The 17,947-nt window shown below is 49.3% G+C and overlaps 2 protein-coding genes across 5 annotated transcripts; one reads left to right on the forward strand and one right to left on the reverse strand.

Annotated features, from left to right (window-relative positions):
* PPP1R3D (protein phosphatase 1 regulatory subunit 3D) lies at nucleotides 193-3,776 on the reverse strand. Its single transcript, XM_003134506.4, has one exon. The coding sequence runs from the start codon at nucleotides 3,318-3,320 to the stop codon at nucleotides 2,421-2,423; it is 900 nt and encodes a 299-aa protein (XP_003134554.1). The 5' UTR covers nucleotides 3,321-3,776; the 3' UTR covers nucleotides 193-2,420.
* FAM217B (family with sequence similarity 217 member B) lies at nucleotides 3,319-11,352 on the forward strand. 4 transcript variants are annotated; one of them, XM_021078156.1, is made up of 4 exons: nucleotides 3,319-3,910; nucleotides 5,450-5,561; nucleotides 5,676-5,761; nucleotides 7,138-11,352. In XM_021078156.1, exons 1-4 carry the CDS (start codon nucleotides 3,342-3,344, stop codon nucleotides 8,282-8,284), a joined length of 1,914 nt encoding a protein of 637 aa, XP_020933815.1. In that variant the 5' UTR covers nucleotides 3,319-3,341; the 3' UTR covers nucleotides 8,285-11,352. The 4 variants fall into 4 exon arrangements, with proteins under 4 accessions (XP_020933815.1, XP_013840983.2, XP_020933817.1 ...); XM_013985529.2 differs by lacking the exon at nucleotides 3,319-3,910 and adding an exon at nucleotides 4,450-4,596 and having other exon boundaries at nucleotides 7,138-9,192; XM_021078158.1 differs by lacking the exons at nucleotides 3,319-3,910; nucleotides 5,676-5,761 and adding an exon at nucleotides 4,450-4,596 and having other exon boundaries at nucleotides 7,138-9,192.

The raw sequence follows: 17,947 nt of genomic DNA on the forward strand, positions 1-17,947 counted from the left end.
GTTTCTCAAACGCAACTGTGTTTCTGAAGCTGAGGTGCCATCATACAATGTATTTATTTTGGCAAGATGCTTAATGTGACAGCATTTTAGGAAGGATATGCGACCTATGTGTGAAATGATTTAAACAATCGACGTTTCTAAAGCCTTGTTTCAGTAATTAGACCACAAGAAAAACACACTTCAACTAACAACTTGTGCGTATATATACTTTAATATTTAGGCTTAGGTGAAGTCATCTTAAAAGCCAGACATTAAAATATGTTTGGGGAGACAACCCAACAATTGCACAAAATTTGAAAAACCAGGCCACATAAGTGTGTTTTCAGGTCTGAAAATCTCCTTAAGCTGTTCCACTGCTCCTTGATCAACTAGGTAGATATGTTTAAGCTTTAACGTTTTTAAATGTTGATCCTTTTTTTCAAAGGCACGTTGAGGTTCTCTTAATATTGAAGATATAACATTTATTTCATACTCTGTGACCAGAACCTTTTTGACACGTGATCTTCAGGTGGATTATAAGCTTCTCTACATGACTTCACAACACATGCGCCAGCACTAGCTCACACCTGAATGCTCTGGACAAGCGCCTTGCACGCTGGGCCAGGATCCAGGGCACAGCAGCCAAGGCCCTCACAGACTTGCTGACCTAACTGGACAGTTAGTTAAATAGCAGGAAATGGAACCAGGCTTCTCTCCCTCTTGCATGCCAATGTAGTACACAGTGCTAAGAGGCAATGACTGTTCAATTTAGTCACAATATTTCAAATAAAAATTCAGTATTTTTAGACCAGAAGTTACCAAAGAAAGTCATCCCTGTTGTTGGAATCAAAACACAAGTTTCAATTATATATATATATATATATATATATATATATATAATCAGTTAAAAGGCAAAACTCATCCTTTACACCTATTTGCCAAATGGCAACAAGCATTCAAAAATTTAGAGTTAATTCACTGGTGACACCTAACACAACATGGATCACATGGTTTCAACTGTACCAGAAGCCAACTTCCAAGTTGGAAACCGTGTCCATCTTAGCTGGGTTTTCACACCTCAGTGCTAGCACCTGCTGTCAGGACTATCACTCAGGACCCAAAAAATCATGAGCCCCTCCCAGAGAGTTTTAAGTCATTGCGGCACCCTGCAGGGGACAAAGGTTTTGACTTCTTGGTTGAAATTTTTTTTTCCTTTTTTTTTTTTTTTTTTTTTTTTACAAAAAGCATTTAATGTTTTAAAACTGGGAAACAAGTTCAGATAATGTAATAAAATTTTCTATCTGAAGGCACAAAGAATACAGTTGGCAGGTAGCTGGTAAAACCAGGCACATACAAATCTAATTTAAAATGATTAAAAAGCATAAATATTTGTGTATTGTTTTTCCTCCAGTGCTCTGTCTATTGCTGAAAATACCTGCTAGTTCCACTCGGTAACGTGTCTTCTGAAAGATGACTGCTGGAACCTTTGACACTTAAGAAGACATAAACAGAGTCACCTTTTATCATCAAAAAGGTAATTGCAAAGGGCATCCTTGCCTGAAATTCTACAGAGTTGCCTAAAAATTGAAATAACTTAAGGCAGAATTTCTTTAAATGTGTAGGTAGTTCAAACCTATACAGAATGGCCTGATAAAGTGCAGATCATAATTATCAAACACATAACAAGAAAAAATACATTAAGTGAGAGGAGAGACTGCAGAAGGGATATCTTGCTAGTTACAAGTTTTAAACATGTTCCTTCTTCTCGGCTGCTGGTGTAGGAGACACACAGCCTAACCAGGGCAGCCTGAACTCCCAGGAATGGTTGTATGATGACGGATGAAGCATAAATTTCTTGCCTATTAATAGTTTCCCGGCTGTTAGAAGCCTACAGATATTGGCAAGCAAATGTGATCTCGGGTTTTCCGTGTCCCGGGTCGGGAATGCCTTGAGGGACCACGATGGGGTCACACTGTGCATGCTGTTTACAGTGAGCACAAACACACAACCGGACGTTTTCTTAGCTTACTAAATCCAGAATATTCCCGAGAAGGCATCCACTCAGGTAAAAGGTCCCAGCATCACAATGATAACAGTAGCTGCATTCACGGAGATCCAATTAGGACACATGCAAAAGCCACAGGCTTTCCCAGCGGGGAGACGCAGGCCTTTCCAAGAACACCCTGGGATGGGCCGACGCACCCATGCATCTACTCACCCAGCACCCCACCCCAGCACAGGCTCGGCCTTCTGGAACCTGAGGCTACTTTTTAGACCATAAACGTTGCAGGTGGGACAGGACAGGCCACTGCCAGCACACCTTGCAGCGGGAAGTGAGCTTCCAGGAGCTCGGGTTGGGGAAGGGGTGTGAGGGAGGAGCACCACCCGGATGCCAGCGTGCTGCTAGGAAGTGCCCGCCGGGGCGGCCTGCGCGCGGAGGCTCAGATGAAGTGGATCCAGCTCTCCTCGCACTCCCCGCGTGGCATGTGCAGGGCGTGGTTTCGGCACGTGAGGCTGTAGTCTCGGCCGTCGTTGTTGTCCCAGTACTCGGCGCCCGCCACGCGGTAGCGCAGCGCGAAGTGCACGCGGGAGCCGAGCGCTAGCAGGAAGGGTGGGACCGGGAAGCCGAAGGCGAAGACGTCCTCGGCGCCCTCAGCGCCCGCCGGCCCGCGCCACCTCGCCCCCGCCTCGTGCGCACTCTGCCAGTCCGAGAAGGTGTAGCGCACGGCCACCTGCTTCTCGAAGGCCACGTTGCGCACGCGCACGGTACCGCTGATGCCCAGGTCCGAGCAGGTGACGCGCTCCAGGCACACGAGCTGCCGCCCCAGGCGCTCTCCGAAATCCGGGGCCTCGACGGGCGGCGGGAAGTCGGGCACCAGGCACTGCAGGGTGAACTCCAGGTCCTGACTGCTGCAGCACAGGTCCGAGTTGATGGCGAGCCGGGACAGCACGTGCAGGGGCACCGACGGGTCGTCGCCCGCGTTGAACACCTTGACCTGCGCCAGCTCCAGGCCCAGCGCGTCGGCGAAGCGCACGCGGTGCTGCCGGCTGCAGCCCGGCCGGCACGCAGCGCCCGGCGCGCCCGCGCCCTTCTGGCGGCGCTCGGGCGAACTGGGCAGCGAGCGCGCCCGCCGCAGGATGATGGGCCGCAGGCGGGGGTCGCAGCCGGACGGCGGCGTTGGTGGCGGCGGCGCGCGGCCCGGGCTACCGGGGGGCCTGCAGGGCCTCGGCTCCGGGGCCGCACCTCCGTACAGGTCCGAGAGGCAGCTGAGGCTCCGCGGGGCGGGCTTCCGGAACGCCGGGGCGGCGGGGGGGACCGCCGAGCCCGGGTCTCCGGACATGGCCCGGCCGGCCGTCGGGCGATGGGGAGGCGGAACCGAGGGGCAGCCTCCCGACCTCGCGTCCGCTTCCTCGGTGTCCCGGGCCGTGCTCAGCCCCCGGGAGTGTCCGCCGGAACTGCACCCTGCAGGACACCCAGTGGGGCCGCCGCGCCCTCCCCTCGTCGGCCACCTCGCCCCTCGGGTCCTCGCCCAGGTCTTCCGCTTTCGGCAGCAAATAAAGAGCCGGTTTCAGGAGATGAGAGCTTCCTCCGGTGGAAGCCTTTCGGGGCCTCCGCGGAGCGCAGGGTGGCGCCTGCCTTCTGCTTCCTCCGAGGTGCCCGGGCCAAGGCGGTGTCCGCCCAGCGGCCCCTCCCACCCCGGGCCGCGGCGTTACTTACATGGCTGCAACTTGTCGGGAGCAACTTCCCGGCGAGCCTCCGCCCCGCCCCTCGTGACGCCGCCCGCGCGCGGACTCCCGCCGCCCGAGCGCCGCCGCCGCCGCCGCCGCCGCCCGCGCCCCTGCCGCAGCACGCCGCAGTCCGGCCTCCCGCCCAGGCGCAGGGAAGGAAGGCCAGCGGCCTCGTCACGTGTCCCGGGCGATCGCGAAACAGGTCTGGTCAATTTCTGTCTGCGTCTGCCTGGCCCGCGCGCCGATCGATCGTAGATCCGCGTCTGCACAAACAGAGGACGAGGAAAACGCATGCTGCGGATCCTCGGATTTCTGGGTTAATGGGGGCGGGGGAGGGGATGCAAAACCTGGCCTTTCCAGGAGCTGGTCTTCAGGGGGATTTTAAGCCTGGCTGGCCAGTTCTTTGGATATTTGCACTACAACCGGGACCCTCGGCCAGAAGGAGCCTGGCTGCGCACAGAAGGTCCTGTCCCCACGTCACCCACAATGCTTTGCCGCCCGGGACCCGCCAGCCCAATCCCTGGGGTGGGAGGGGGCGGTGCTGCTGCAGTGTCTTGGCCCCCTGCCAGAGAGGAAGATGTGGGAACCAGAGTTCATACCCTGCGGTAAATTATGCAGTTGCCCTTAAGCAGCCTCTAGCCAGAATTTATTTTTGTTGCCAGAATCTCCGACTTACAGCTTTGCGAGCCTGAGCATCCTTAGGGACCCTACGGGCGGTCGTCTCTTCTTTCACTCAGTAACTGCACAGAACAGGCCACAGCAGAGGGTATAAAGCTTGCCAGGTGAAATGATGTGAAGATGGAAGTGCACTTTCTAGAGAGCGTTCTAGCGGCTTCCTGTACTGTCCAGAGGGACAAAGCAGAAAGAAAACCAAACTAATGAAGGAGGGTTGGTAACGAACATTTTCTACATCTAAAACCCATCAAGCCGATGACCGTATAATTCATTCACTGGGAGCACCCACCCGTGATTTTCATTACCATCATATGTGCACGGAGTAAAATGACACACCTGCTTATTTGGGAAAATAATACACCAAAGTTTTAGGAAGTAATTAAAAATCTTCTATAACCCCGCCTCTTTTTTCCATTTTTCAGAGGCAGGGATATTATGGAACAAACACACACGGCTTCACGTTCAAATGGGGTGCTTTTAGTACACCACTCAAAATAAGAGCCCAAGAGCAGCCTTGAGTGGTATGAGTCCATATGATATCATAGTATGTGACATGTAATAAGACACTGGTAACCTTTTCATGGATTGATGTGATAGTGAAGGCTAGAGAACTGAGAGGGAGCCTCCCCGGTAGCACTTAAGCTCCATGAGAGCAGGACCTGTGGGTAACCCTGCTGATTCCTAGGCACTCCTGTAATTATTTGTTGAACCAATGATGGAATGAATGAAGGCATGAATAGATGGATGTGGGAACTTTGGAGTAACACATGGCCCTAATTAGCTCCACGAATTTCCTTAGCAGGTTATTTCCAAAGAGACTGTGTACCTCTGTGTGGGGGGCGGGGGGAGATGGATTCCATTTATAGTCCGTGTGATCTTGTATCTGCAACCACTGTGAAAAACAAACAAGCAAAAAAAAGATGGAACTGTAAATAGAAGGCAATATCCCTCCACCAGTTTTCCAGTACAATTTGAATCTTTGGAAACAAACAAGTAAAACCCAACACAGTACTGATGATAAGACCCTTTGCAATCAGTACTTACCGACACTGTCTGTTGCTTCTAGTTCCGGTGGTGAGGCGTCCTTTCCAAATATAAGAGGAATAAAGAAGTCACTTCCTCAGCTGTCATCATCTTCCAACAGATTGAGCAAGAATATTTCGAGCACTGCAGAAAAGGTGATGCAGAACTTTGAAGTAAAATCTTCCTCAGATGTGTTGTTTCTGTTTGTTTGCTGTGTGTGTGTGTGTGTGCGCGCTCGGGGTATTTATGACCACATGTCTGTTTTTTAGACAGTCCGTCAAACCCTAGATGATGATCAGCCGTGTTATTTTTTCAAGAGAGGGAGTAGGGTGAATGAATCTTATCAGAAAAGCAGGTAAATAGTTTTTTCATATAATTGCTTTATCTTGCAAAAGGCACACTATCTCACTTCTCCCAGACGGAGTATGTGTGGTTGGGGGGGTGGAATCCGTGGATAAGGAATAGACACTTGTCCTTCTCGTCCAGCAGAAATGAGTGGGCAAAGTGATTTTAAACATTTCAGGTTGGTAAAAATTCCAGAGGTCCTAATTCTTGCACCGTTAGCAGCATCCACAATTTGGGGTAAGCCTCTTGATCATCTTTCTATGTTAGCTTCTTTTTATATAAAAAGGATAGTGATAATAACTTTTACGGGTGCACACAGATAGCCGGAGGTAAACCAAAGTTTTAACAACGTTGGTTATGAGTTCTAAATAATGGTGATTCTTTATCCATTTCTTCACCCATTTTTTCAGCATTTATTGGGCACTTGTTTTGCTATTGGCACTGACTTAATCTCCTCCGTGGTTATTAAGAAATGACACATTTTCAAGCAATGGCTTAGTGTGGAACAAACAATCAGACAAAGGAACTGCTGAGGTTTCCACACAGCATGTTTACTACCCACTTTTTGAAACCCTACCTGACTGCTGTCGCTGAGACGTATTATTCATTTGGATAGAATGCTATGTTCCTGGTAAATAAGTCGAAAATATTTTCTACTCTGATGTGAGGTCCTGCCTCAGAATAAATCAGAGGAAGAATCACTTGCTAGCCTGGCAATGCACCATACCCATTCGTAATGTCTGTTTCCCCACCATTCAAAACAGAGCAGCAAACCCGTTCTTTTTACTCATATTGTGTTAAGAGGCACAGGACGGTTTTTATTCCTATCCTTTAAACCACAGCTTACCTGAGTATTTTCTACCTGAAAACACTCTGACAACTATGATCTGCGATGCTTTTACTTGATTTTTTTGTAGGCACAGAATCACCACCAGTCAGCGGTTATGTTCTGTAAAACCTGTATTTCTATCTCTTGTTAACATTTAAAATAGGTACGTAAGAGGAGGCTGTGGACCTGACTTGTTCACGTTACTAAACACTGCAGCACGGAACAGAGTGAGGGTCCTCTGAGAGGTTTTTTCCAACGTGCACACAGTAGGTTTAAAGTGGTGATTTGAGCCCTTTAGGGAATGGTAGTGTTTGTCTTAAATACTGCTGTTTGCTGTAAGCAGCATCCACCGTTTCCTTCTGGCCGTGTTCTAGCCTGTCTCCCGAGTGGAGTATTGGGTGGAACATTGCTCCGTGGGGGGTTCAGAGGCCTCGCATTTTCTAAGCCCGGTGAGAGCTGAGCAGCGCACCTGGAGGGTTCTTTTGGTCCCTTTGTTTAATCACAAGCAGGCCGGGTTTTGTCACATGGACCAAGAACTGCAGTTTTATCTCTCGCAGCAACATGAACGCAGGCCCATCTTGGACTAAGGCCCAACATGCAAAGAACCCTGCAAGGCGAAGGCAGAGTAAACCCCAGGGCCCCCCCGGCTCCTCCCAACTGAAAAGCAGCCCCGGCGGAGGGGGTCCCCAGCGGACCGAGGGTAAGCGGAAGGAAGGCACTTCCTCGGGAGGAAACCCCGAAAGGGCTCTGGGGGCCTCGGGGAACAGGTCGTTTCTGGACTTTCCGTCACTGGAAATCATCAAAGGAGATGCTGACGACAGTGACAGTGCCAGCGACCTCTCTGATTCGGAAAGAGTCCCCGTCCTCCCTTCGCCCCTCACGCCTCCCGACCTTCGCCTTCGAGCGGAAGAGATCGACCCGGCTCACGAGCATCTCCGCCCAGGGCAGGGCCCTGCAAAGCCCGACCTCCGCTACCCCGACTTCCTGCCGGCCCCCTTCAACTCCTGGGACCTGCGGGACATGGCTGTGCTGCTGCACTCGGAGCGCAGGGCGGAGGCCGGGCCGAGAGCAGGGGGGCTCCTCGGGAGGTACATCGACAGGCTGGTCCAGCTCGAGTGGCTGCAGATCCAGACCATCCAGTGCGAGAAGGGAAAGGGGCCCAAGGCGAGGCCTCCCACCGCCCCTGGGGCCTCGGGGGCCCTGAAAAGCCCGGGGAGAAGCAAGCTGATGGCCAGCGCTCTGTCCAGGCCTCCGCAGGAAGGGCCTCGGAAGTCAGGCCCTTCAAGAAAGAAAGACCTGCCCCTGGAAGAGGTCCAGCCATCCTGTCGCGCCTTTGAGGCTCCCCCCGCCCCCCTCGATGCGCTCAGCAGCGGCAGGTTATGTTCCCAGAAGCAAAGCCTGAACATGCGGCCGGAGGAGAAGAGGAAGAAACCCAGTAAGAGCTCACAGTTGCAGCCCTGGGACTTGTCCTGCGCGGACAGGGACAGCAGCGGCCCAAAGCTGGAGAGCAAGGGGAACCTCCGCGTCCCCCGGCCGTCGGCAGGGATCCTGGACTCCGCGGACTCCTACAAGGCCTGCAGAGCCCAGGCACACGCGCTCCTTAAGAAGAAGGGGAATGCAAATCACTGTGCCCGTGCCCCTGTGTCCAGCGAGAAGAAGCTCAAAACAAATGGAGTCAAATGTATAAATTCAAATAAGAACTGAGATGATGGACTGCAAGGCCCTGCCGATGCCTCAGTGCTGCAGCTCTTCCTGCAGCCACAGCGCTGGGAATTTTAAGACTCGCTATGGTCACTGACAACGAAGGGGGACTTGGGTCCACCCCCCCACCCCCACCCCAGCCCCACAAGGGTTCTTTGCCAGGAAAGGTGTCTTTCAGTAAACGACTCTTTGTGTGGACCGTCTTAAGCCAATGAGAGCCCTTTAGATAAAACTTAGCCAAGGTCTGTGCCGTATAAACGCATCAAGTGAGAGCTCTTCGGGCGAAGTGGGGACGAGACTTCCAAAACCTCAGCCAGGCCGCGGACGGCAGAGGCCACGAGGGTTAGCTCCCCTCTTCATCGCATACATGTACACGAAGAGTGCATTTTGTCTGAATCCTAACTGAAACAGGGCTCTGTGTCCTCGCCCTAAACGATTCAGACAGAAGTTCTGTGCGTGTCACCCCTCGGAGAAGCTTCAACTCTTCCTCAAGTTATGAAGCATCTATTTTGAGCAAAGTCATTTATCACTCAGCTGCCTGCTCTTAAGACAAGGGAATCTAGTGCTTTCATACATTTTCCCTGACATGGGCTTTTAAAAAAAAGCCTGTTAAATTTAGAGGTGGTGGGGGAAGGCCCTGTGTGTATTCCCCAGGCTGAGCTTAAAATAGTGCAGGCTTTGTCCCTCCCTCTGAGCAGGACTGTTGGTGTCTGGAGGGAGGGAAGAAGGGAATGGTTGGCACCCAGAACTCTTGGTATGTGGCTTCTCTGAAGAGGTGTCACAGGAAAACCACCTTTTAGAGTTTGCAGTTGAAGGGCTTATAATCAGCTGTACACACACAGGCCCACTCCGGGTGTCACAGCTGCTACATCACTGGCTCGGGACCTGGGTCCTGCTGTCTATAGTCAAAATAATGACCTGTCTTCATTTGCGAGAGGAGAATTTTCTAATCTTGCTGAGAGCAGAGGAGGGAATGGAAGACGAATAAAGTTTTTCTGGATGTGTTAACATCCTTACCTGGCCCTGTGGCTTCCTGGGGCTTCTCCCTGCTTCTCCTGCTAAGTCACATGTACTTGTTCTGATGCATATGCTGGGAGGTTTCATTTGCTATTGTTGTGAATATCTTTAAAGCCTTCAGTTGACCACTTTTTTTTTTTTTTTTTTTTTGGCTGTGCCCGTGACATGTAGAAATTCCGGGATCAGGGATCGAACCTGTACCATAGCAGTGACAATGCCGGACCTTAACCCACTGAGCCACCAGGGAACTCCGTGTGACTACTTCTTGATATACGGTATGTATTAATGACTGCAGCTGATTTTAACTCTTTAAACAATTTTTTACATATATGTTTCTATTTTTTCACTTTTGGGACAAATGGAAAACTTGGCACTTTTCTTTTGAAGGTATTTACTAGTTCCCAGGCTTTTCACCAGCTGCTCAGTGTGTCATCCAAGGCACTTTTTAAGTTAACATAAGGACAAAATGCATTTATAAATAATTAATGGGGAAGAGTTCAATATTGAGATCCCATTTTTAAAATCTGATTTTAATCATATTAAACAACATACTAAATTTTTGACGGTCATCTTTTTCTTCGGACTTTATTTCCAGATTTCTGCAGATTCTCTTTTATATTCCTTTTCATACCCCCCAGTGGAGAAAGCCAGTGCTCACAATAAGATCTTATGCCTTTTTATAAAGGAACAAAAGACGTTCCATGGTTTGCAGTTGTATTATAACTTTTGTACTCAGTATTTTGAAAACAGTGCTGCTCTTACTTTTCTGACTGCGGTTCCTGGGGAGGCACCCGTGTGTCCCTTGCTGGCCCTGTCCCAGGAGTGCCGGTGGCTTAGTCCTTCATACGTGGCTGGCACCTCAGGCATGACTTTCTCTGCTCGGTTTTGATGCAGCTCTTTATAAAGTTTCAGGCCAGAGGAGTCTCTGTCCGCACGTTGCACACATATCCGTATCCTCCGAGGCTAAGCCCGCAGGGTGTGGGCCTGCAGGGTGTGGGCCGAGCTGCTGCCTCTCCCATCATGCACCTGTGCAGGCCGGGGTTTTCCTGTCCCGGAGCCGTGAAGAAACAGCCAGGTGACATCGTGGATCTTCCTCGTTTGACTTGAAGTTGACCGCTTCATTCCAGGGAATGGTCAGCGTGTCACGTGTTACGACCCGTTTTAAAAGCCTGAAAAAATGACGTTTCTTGTTCACTTTGGGGCCTCGGGTTGGTTTATTGTGATTGGATCAGAGAACCTAATGAATATAGGTTCGCTGCAGAACATAAGCACAATTTTATGTTTTCTGATGCCCACATCTTGGTGCGCTAAATGCTGCATAGGAATCTTGCCATTCAAGCTGGACGGCATGGGAGGGTTGAGTCATAAACTCATGCAGTTCATCAAATCTAAGCCATTGAGTCTTGTGACGTGAGTCATTGTGTTTCTAAGAAGTGCCTTTTCATTTCTGTGGTTGTTTACATACAGTGTTGTATTTAAACCAATTAAAATAATCCAATTAAATAAATGGTAGCAAAAAAAAAACAACCCTCAAGCTTAGAGAATGTAAAAAGAATTGCGTCAGGTGGAAAATGTGTAAAAGCATAAACAATGAACTATAAAAATATCAGTATTAGCTATAGTTGTTTAGGTTTAGACTCTCTCTCAAATCCTTAGTGACTAAATAGGCTGAAGGTTTGTAACTCACTTGGCTAGGGTGGCATTGGTGGCCTTGGTGGACGGGGAGACCGGAGACCGTTTGCAGATTTCTAGCGGTTGTTAGGCCTACTTGGTTAGTTTCCAGAAAAAAAGAATTTCTACCTTCAAGGCTTAAATATTGCCTATTTCCTCTTTCCGTTATGCTCATTTATGTGAATAGTTAAATAAAAATGTAAAACTCTTGGTAGTACTGCATTTCAGAGTAACAGAGAAGCAGTTTTGATCATTTATTGATATACATGTACAGAGCACTATTCAAAATGGCCTGAAAATATTCAGCAGGTTTGTTATTTGCTGTGTGATTATCATAGGCTCGGTTTTGTTTATAATAAAATGATACACTTAAGTTTTGTGAATCTAGATGTTTTTTCCTTCCTTGAGATTAAACACTAGAAAAATATTGTCTGGATTTTTCTGGCATGGTTTTGATTTACTTGCTTTTTTCTTTTTTTTTTTTCCTTTTCTTTTGATGGCTGCCCCTGAGGCATATGGGATCCCAGGCCAGGGACTGAATCTGAGCCACAGCTGCAACAACCCCAGATCCTTCAACCCCCTGCACCAGGCTGGGGATTGAATCTGCGCTTCCGAAGCGACCTGAGCCACTCTCCAGCCGGAGACTTAACCCGCTGCACCATGGTAGGAACTCCTGATTTGCTTGCTTTTCATGCAGTTCTGTTTCAGAGTTTGCCATTTCCCTCTAGTTAGTTCAGAACTCTGCTGAGGACGCCTCTTAATACTAAGCAGCATACATGGCAACAGCCGTGCCTGGGAGCTGCCCTGACTGTGCATTTGAGTCTCTCTTCCTCCTATTACCTCCAAAAGGTGCTTAGGGAAGCAGATGGAAATTCAGTGACATTAAAGCAACGTGATGAAAGTAAAGCACACCTCAGCTCACTTCCAGAGTGAGCACCGGTCTTTGGGTCCGTCCCCTGTTAGGAGAGGGCCTGGGAAAGCAGCTGCTGCTGTGGGCATTCTGAAAGGCTTTTGGCCCCTCTCTCCGAATTCGCTTCTGACAATGAGCTGCCCGCTCTCAAGGCTACCAAATAGAAGCAATTTTAAAAAATAATCTGGGGCGGGGATTAAAAGACACATTCACTGAGCAAATTTAGTCTTCCTGGCTCTATTCAGTGATTCATGAATCCACAGCCTCTGGTCCAGCAGACAGCAACTCTGAGGAGCTGCACAGAATGGACCTTTAGAGCAGGAGGGGCTGGACAAGAAAGCGACGCCAGCCAGGAGCAGACCGGCTGTGGCCAGGCCGCCTTCCTTAGGGGCCCGTCGGCAGGGATCCATCAGACAGGCGGCTCAAGTGCTGCCCCGGCGCTTCCTGATCGGTATACTGGCTTGAAATTTCCCTTCTGGGAGAGCCGAAACTTGTATTAGCTTGGCGAAGTGGAGCTGCGCATAAGCAACTCTTTGGGGGCCTGTTGTCTTGTTTGTAACAGAATTTTGTGATAGTATGAAAGCTGTGCTGGAGGTTTTACGTCATTGGTGTGTACGGAAAATAGATGATTTTGGATGGTGCTATTTTCTTGTCCACAAGAGGGCGCCGAAACCTCTTCTGGCAGCATCCGGTCTTCCTGACCCGGCTCGCAGCGTCCTGCGGTCCCACCACACCCGGTGGAGGGAATCGCTGACCCCCCTACAGAATCAAAGTCTGCACGTTGACAAGATCCTCGGAGGTTTAAGTTCGAGAACCCTGCCTTTAAGGTCCACAAGGTTGAAATGGCCGCGTTGACGGCGTTTCCCTTGCAGGGCCAGTCCCTCCTGGTGCCTTGGCCACTGGCACGGCCTCTGGCTTACCTCTGTCTACTGTCTCTGGGGCTTTGAGGCACTTAGCTGGCTCTTTGCCTCAAGAACAGGTTACTACTGAGCCATAAAAAAGCATGAAATGTTGCCCTTTGCAGCCAGGGGGGCGGACCTGAAGGGCGTTATGCTCAGTGAAATAAGTCAGAGAGAGACGAATCCTGTATGGTTTCCACTGATATGTGGAATCTAAGAAATAGTACAAACTAGTGCGTATTAAGAGGAAAAGAAGCAACCTCGCAGACGCAGAGAACAAAGCAGCAGCGGCTCCCCGAGGCGACAAGGAAGGGGGAGGGGCAGCCTAGAGGTGGGGGAGGGGCGGTACCAACTGTCACGTGGGACGCAAGCTGCGATCCGCGCTTCTACCCGCTCCATCCCTGGCACCTCCTCACTCCATCCCTCTTCTCTGGCCAATTCAAAAACAAATTCGTACCTTGTGCAATAAAAAATTACAGTAACCTACAAGGACATAGGGACAACACAGGGAAGACAGCCTGCATTTTATAGTAACTCCCAAGGGGATATAAGCTTTAAAATCGTGGCTCACAATTCCATTGATACTGTGCATCAACTATACTTCAGTTTAAAAAAGGAAAAGGCGACTCACCTGAGTGCGTTTTGGCTCCGATGGCCTGTGCTACAGCTGAGCGCTGAGTAGAGGCTGCCTCCAGTACGTTTTTCTTACACTCTTCGCTTTTTCCAGTCCACGTGCAGAGAACTCTCCCTGCCTTCAGTGACTTTTTCACACACTTCATCCAACACTTTGGCAAGTTTGGAAGGGTCACTGCTTCCTGTCACCAAGCTTTTCCTCTAAACTCATCGCCCTGGAGATGTCGCCTTAATAAAGAAGGAAAAGGAAGGCTTGGCTCTTTTCTTGGGTTGTTCCATTTTCTAAATTCTGGAATGCAATGCTTTTTGCTAATGGGTCTATGCAATAATGAAGTAAAGAATCTACCAAGTTTAACTGAAAATGTCCTAATTAGGAGTTCTTATTGTGACTCAGGGGGTTAGGCACCTGACATAGCGTCCACGAGGACGTAGGTTCGATCCCTGGCCTTGCTCAGGGGGTTAAGTATCTGGCGTTGCTGTGGCTGTGCTGTAGGCCAGCAGCTGCAGCTCTGATTCAACCCCTAGCCTGGGAACTTCCATATGCTGCAGGTGTGGCCCTAAAAAAAGAAAATAAATAAAATGTTCTGATTTTTAAAAGATATTTATTTTCCCTTCCACAGGAAGGTTTTGATGTGGGAAGACAAAGTGCCTCAACTCACTCTCCTTATCTCCTTCCTTCTTCTGTCTAAAAAAAAGCATAAAATTTACACACATAAACAACTAAAGAAAGAGCTGGGTAATTCTACTGTCTATATTATTAGCATTAGAATAACTTGGAGCAAAAAAACGCTCCAATCTGTTACATTTGGCAGCATTTCCCTCCCCAATTGCTCATCTACAAGGATTAGTTGAACAAATTGGAACAAGAGATTAAAATCTCTCAAAGGGGGAGTTCCCGTCATGGCTCAGCGGTAAAGAGCCCGACTAGCATCCGTGAGGACACAGGTTCCAACCCTGGCCTCACTCGGTGGGCTACGGATCCGGTGTTGCTGTGAGCTGTGGTGTAGGCTGGCAGCTGCAGCTCCAATTCGACCTCTAACCTGGGAACTTCCATATGCCATGGGTGTGGCCCTAAAAAGAAAAAAAACTCTCAAAGGACATTTTCTGGCTAGTTCTTGGGTGGCTAACTTTATATACTAAAACATAAGGAACCACACTTTCTGATCAACCCTGTGTGACTGCTAAAGCCTCCAGAGAAGAGACAACATTTCTGAGTCACTGAAAATAAATCAGGAGACACAAATGATGAATTATTTTATCTTCAGCTGAAGTCCAACACACTCAGATGTGTTCTCTCTCACACGTTAGAAACCACTAGATACACAGTATCAGACACGCCAGAAAAATTACACTTAATGATAAATTGAATTTTTTCCTGCTGAAGTCAGATTCACTTAAATGGTTATTTTTTTCCCAACATATTGCAAAAAAATTTTGAACATACAGAAAAGTTGAAAGAACCATGCAGGGAACACCGCCACGCTCACGACCCAGACCTCATGTTAACGCCTGGTTCTCTGGGCTGCTGCGAGCCCCGTGCCTGTTTCGGGAAGCACAGCCCATCCCTGGGTTGCTTTTGTTTTTGTTTCTCAGACTTCTCCTGTGACTCTGAAGACACGGCCTCTCTCCTCTTCTCTCCCGCTCCCACCCAGTGCAGCGAGGGGCGAGGCTGTGGCTGGGGCTGAGGCATCCAAACACCCATCTTGGGACCTCTCTCCAGGCCTGGGAGGTGCCCTCTGCCTCCCACCAGCAGCATCCCTCTGGAGAGGCAGGCGGGAGTACCCGGCCCCTCCCTGCTTCCAGGGAGACGGGACCCACATGAGAAATTCCGTCGAGTCTTGCTGTCTGCCACCTCGCCCTCCCTCCCAGCTGGGCACAGGGCCCAGCCAGCCAGCCACCGTCCAGGCAGGGGTCCCAGCCAGAATGGGGCGCCATGGCATCTCGTCTTGCAGGGATGCTCTTGTGTTACCTGCGATTCTCAGGAAGCTCCCACTCCACTCACTGGAAAAATCCAACCCAGTGACTTCCTGACATGGAAAGCAAGCATCCCCTCCGTCTGCAACCAGGAAGGTGGGATCAGCTCTAACCGCCAGTGAGACCCAAGGAAGGCGGCCAACCCCACCCCTGACTCCTCACCACGGGTGGGGAGGGACGGGGGACACTGGGCCTCGGGGCAACAGGGCCAGTTCTGCCACTTTGAGGAATCCTGAGGTGTCTGCTCCCAACTGCTGGTGTCTTTCTAGAATGTTGTGAATTTACTTTTTTTTTTTTTTTTTTTTTTTGTTGTTGTTGTTGTTGCTATTTCTTGGGCCGCTGCCTCGGCATATGGAGGTTCCCGGGCTAGGGGTTGAATCGGAGCTGTAGCCACCAGCCTACGCCAGAGCCACAGCAACGCGGGATCCGAGCCGCGTCTGCAACCTACACCACAGCTCACGGCAACGCCGGATCGTTAACCCACTGAGCAAGGGCAGGGACCGAACCCTCGACCTCATGGTTCCTAGTCGGATTCGTTAACCACTGCGCCACGATGGGAACTCCCACTTTTTTTTTTTTTTACTCTCAGTTAAAGGCACTATTCACCACTTCCTGGGCAAGTAGAAACCCTCCAGACAACATGCTTCCCCCAGCAACGATGGAAAATGAACACGTTTAGGTTACCTTTGACTAGCAGCCCTGAAAATGAAACTTGCAGAGTGTCTGGCATTTGCAGGACTGACACGGGTAATTCAAAACAAAATGAATCCTTGCTTAGAAGCACTCAGGATGTGTTTATCATTATAAAAAAAATACCGAGAACTTGAGGTGGTTTGGGCACCCCCAACACCCAAGGTGAAACTATAATTAATTGTAACCCTTGTCTTCCTTTCAATCAAGTAACCGCTGTCCCCAGCGCTGTCCTTTATCGGCTCACATGGCGCTGGGAGCTGCCACCTTGTGGCCATAAGGTATTACTGCACGTCGAAGGACGTGACAGCACACTGTCCTCCCTGGAATCTTGGACCCTGCAGGACAGAAAGGGAACCTTGGCATTTTCCAGCTCTGACTCACCTAAGCCCTGTGGCAGGCGAAGCCCAGCCCACCAGCTGACTGAGTCACAGCCTCACTGAGAAGAACTGCCTTGTGGGAAACTGGCTTCTTGCTCAGTTTTAAGTGCTTGAGGATGTTGACAATTGGGTTGTTTTTAATTCATTAGAAAGCCAATTTCTTTAAACATAGAAGCGGAATCCATCACTAACATTCCCCGGCCCCTCTCAAGATCTCTGGAAGTCAACACACTATCTTTCTTGGTCAACACTGTCACTGTCACTGTCGGGGCACGACCTGCATCTTTTCTCTGTCACAAACATTCCACATGGTTTCGCTTTAGCTGACCTACAAATTCTGAGTTAGTGACTCTAACTTAAGCAACTTTTACGATGAGACTTCCATGGAATAAAAAATCCACTCGGAAAATAAACGCAAAGTTGTAAAATTGATAATTATTATTCTTCCCTTTATGCATAAGAAATAGAGACCTTAAAATTGCATGTTATTCTTTTCCATAACAAGCTATTAATCTGGATTCAGGTTATAAACTTTTCAAATTAAAATGTGCATCAAGGAGTTCCCGTCACGGCTCAGTGGTTAACAAATCCGACTAGGAACCATGAGGTCTCAGCTTCGATGCTTGGCCTCGCGAAGTGGGTTAAGGATCCGGCGTGGCCGTGAGCTGTGGTGTAGGTTGCAGACGCGGCTTGGATCTGGCATTGCTGTGGTTGTGGTGTAGGCCGGCAGCTACAGCTCCGATTATACCCCTAGCCTGGCAACCTCCATATGCCACGGGTGCGGCCCTAGAAAAAGCAAGCAAAAAAAATGTGCATCACCCTCTCAGAATTGTGAATCTACAGTGAGACAAGAAAGTCCATCTTTTATTTTATCTGCTAAAGAACTGTTCACTATTTTATCTTTTGTTTTTAAAATTTTTATTTCTTTATTTTTGGGGGGCTGCACCCGCAGCATTCTGAATTTCCAGGGCCAGGGATCCAAGCCGAGTCACTGCAGTGGCAACCTTTAACCCACTGCACCACAAGGGAACTCCTGTTTACTATTTTAAACAAGGTGATGTGATAAAAGGCAGTGTCTTAAGGTAAGGAGGGCTAACAGATGCCATCAGATTTGGTTTTAAACTTGGTCATTGCAAGCATAGGTATTGCTCTGATAGAATCTCAGCTTGTCTTTTTTTGCAGAATGCTAATGCAAAGACCCCCAGGTTGGTACAGAAACCAGATGACTTTTTTTCTTTTCTTTCTTTTTTTTTTTTTTTTCCTTTAATAAATTGATTCTTCCCTGGAGTCTTCTTCCAGTTCTTTGGTTTCAAAGGACAGGGACTATAGGAAACAGGCATTAAAATACCTGCTAGAGGGAAGCATCACCGGCCACTCCACTGATTTTGGAAACCCAGCCCCTACTTCCTCACAGAGGCTGGTTTCACCTTCCTCTGACTGAGCCCTAATCTGCTGGGGTCAGAGCCCCCACCTCCTGCCTGCTGCTCCTGTG

This window comes from Sus scrofa, chromosome 17 (genome assembly GCF_000003025.6).
Source record: "Sus scrofa isolate TJ Tabasco breed Duroc chromosome 17, Sscrofa11.1, whole genome shotgun sequence".
NCBI classification, from domain to species: domain Eukaryota; kingdom Metazoa; phylum Chordata; class Mammalia; order Artiodactyla; family Suidae; genus Sus; species Sus scrofa.

What these genes read in the sequence shown, in the direction of transcription:
- PPP1R3D (XM_003134506.4), bottom strand. Translation starts at nt 3,320, where the DNA reads ATGTCCGGAGACCCGGGCTCGGCGGTCCCCCCCGCCGCCCCGGCGTTC.
- FAM217B (XM_021078156.1), top strand. Translation starts at nt 3,342, where the DNA reads ATGGGGAGGCGGAACCGAGGGGCAGCCTCCCGACCTCGCGTCCGCTTC. An exon ending in CCCGGGCGATCGCGAAACAG is followed by an intron (nt 3,911 to 5,449) that starts GTCTGGTCAATT and finishes TGTTGCTTCTAG; the next exon opens with TTCCGGTGGTGAGGCGTCCT. An exon ending in GAATCTTATCAGAAAAGCAG is followed by an intron (nt 5,762 to 7,137) that starts GTAAATAGTTTT and finishes TATCTCTCGCAG; the next exon opens with CAACATGAACGCAGGCCCAT.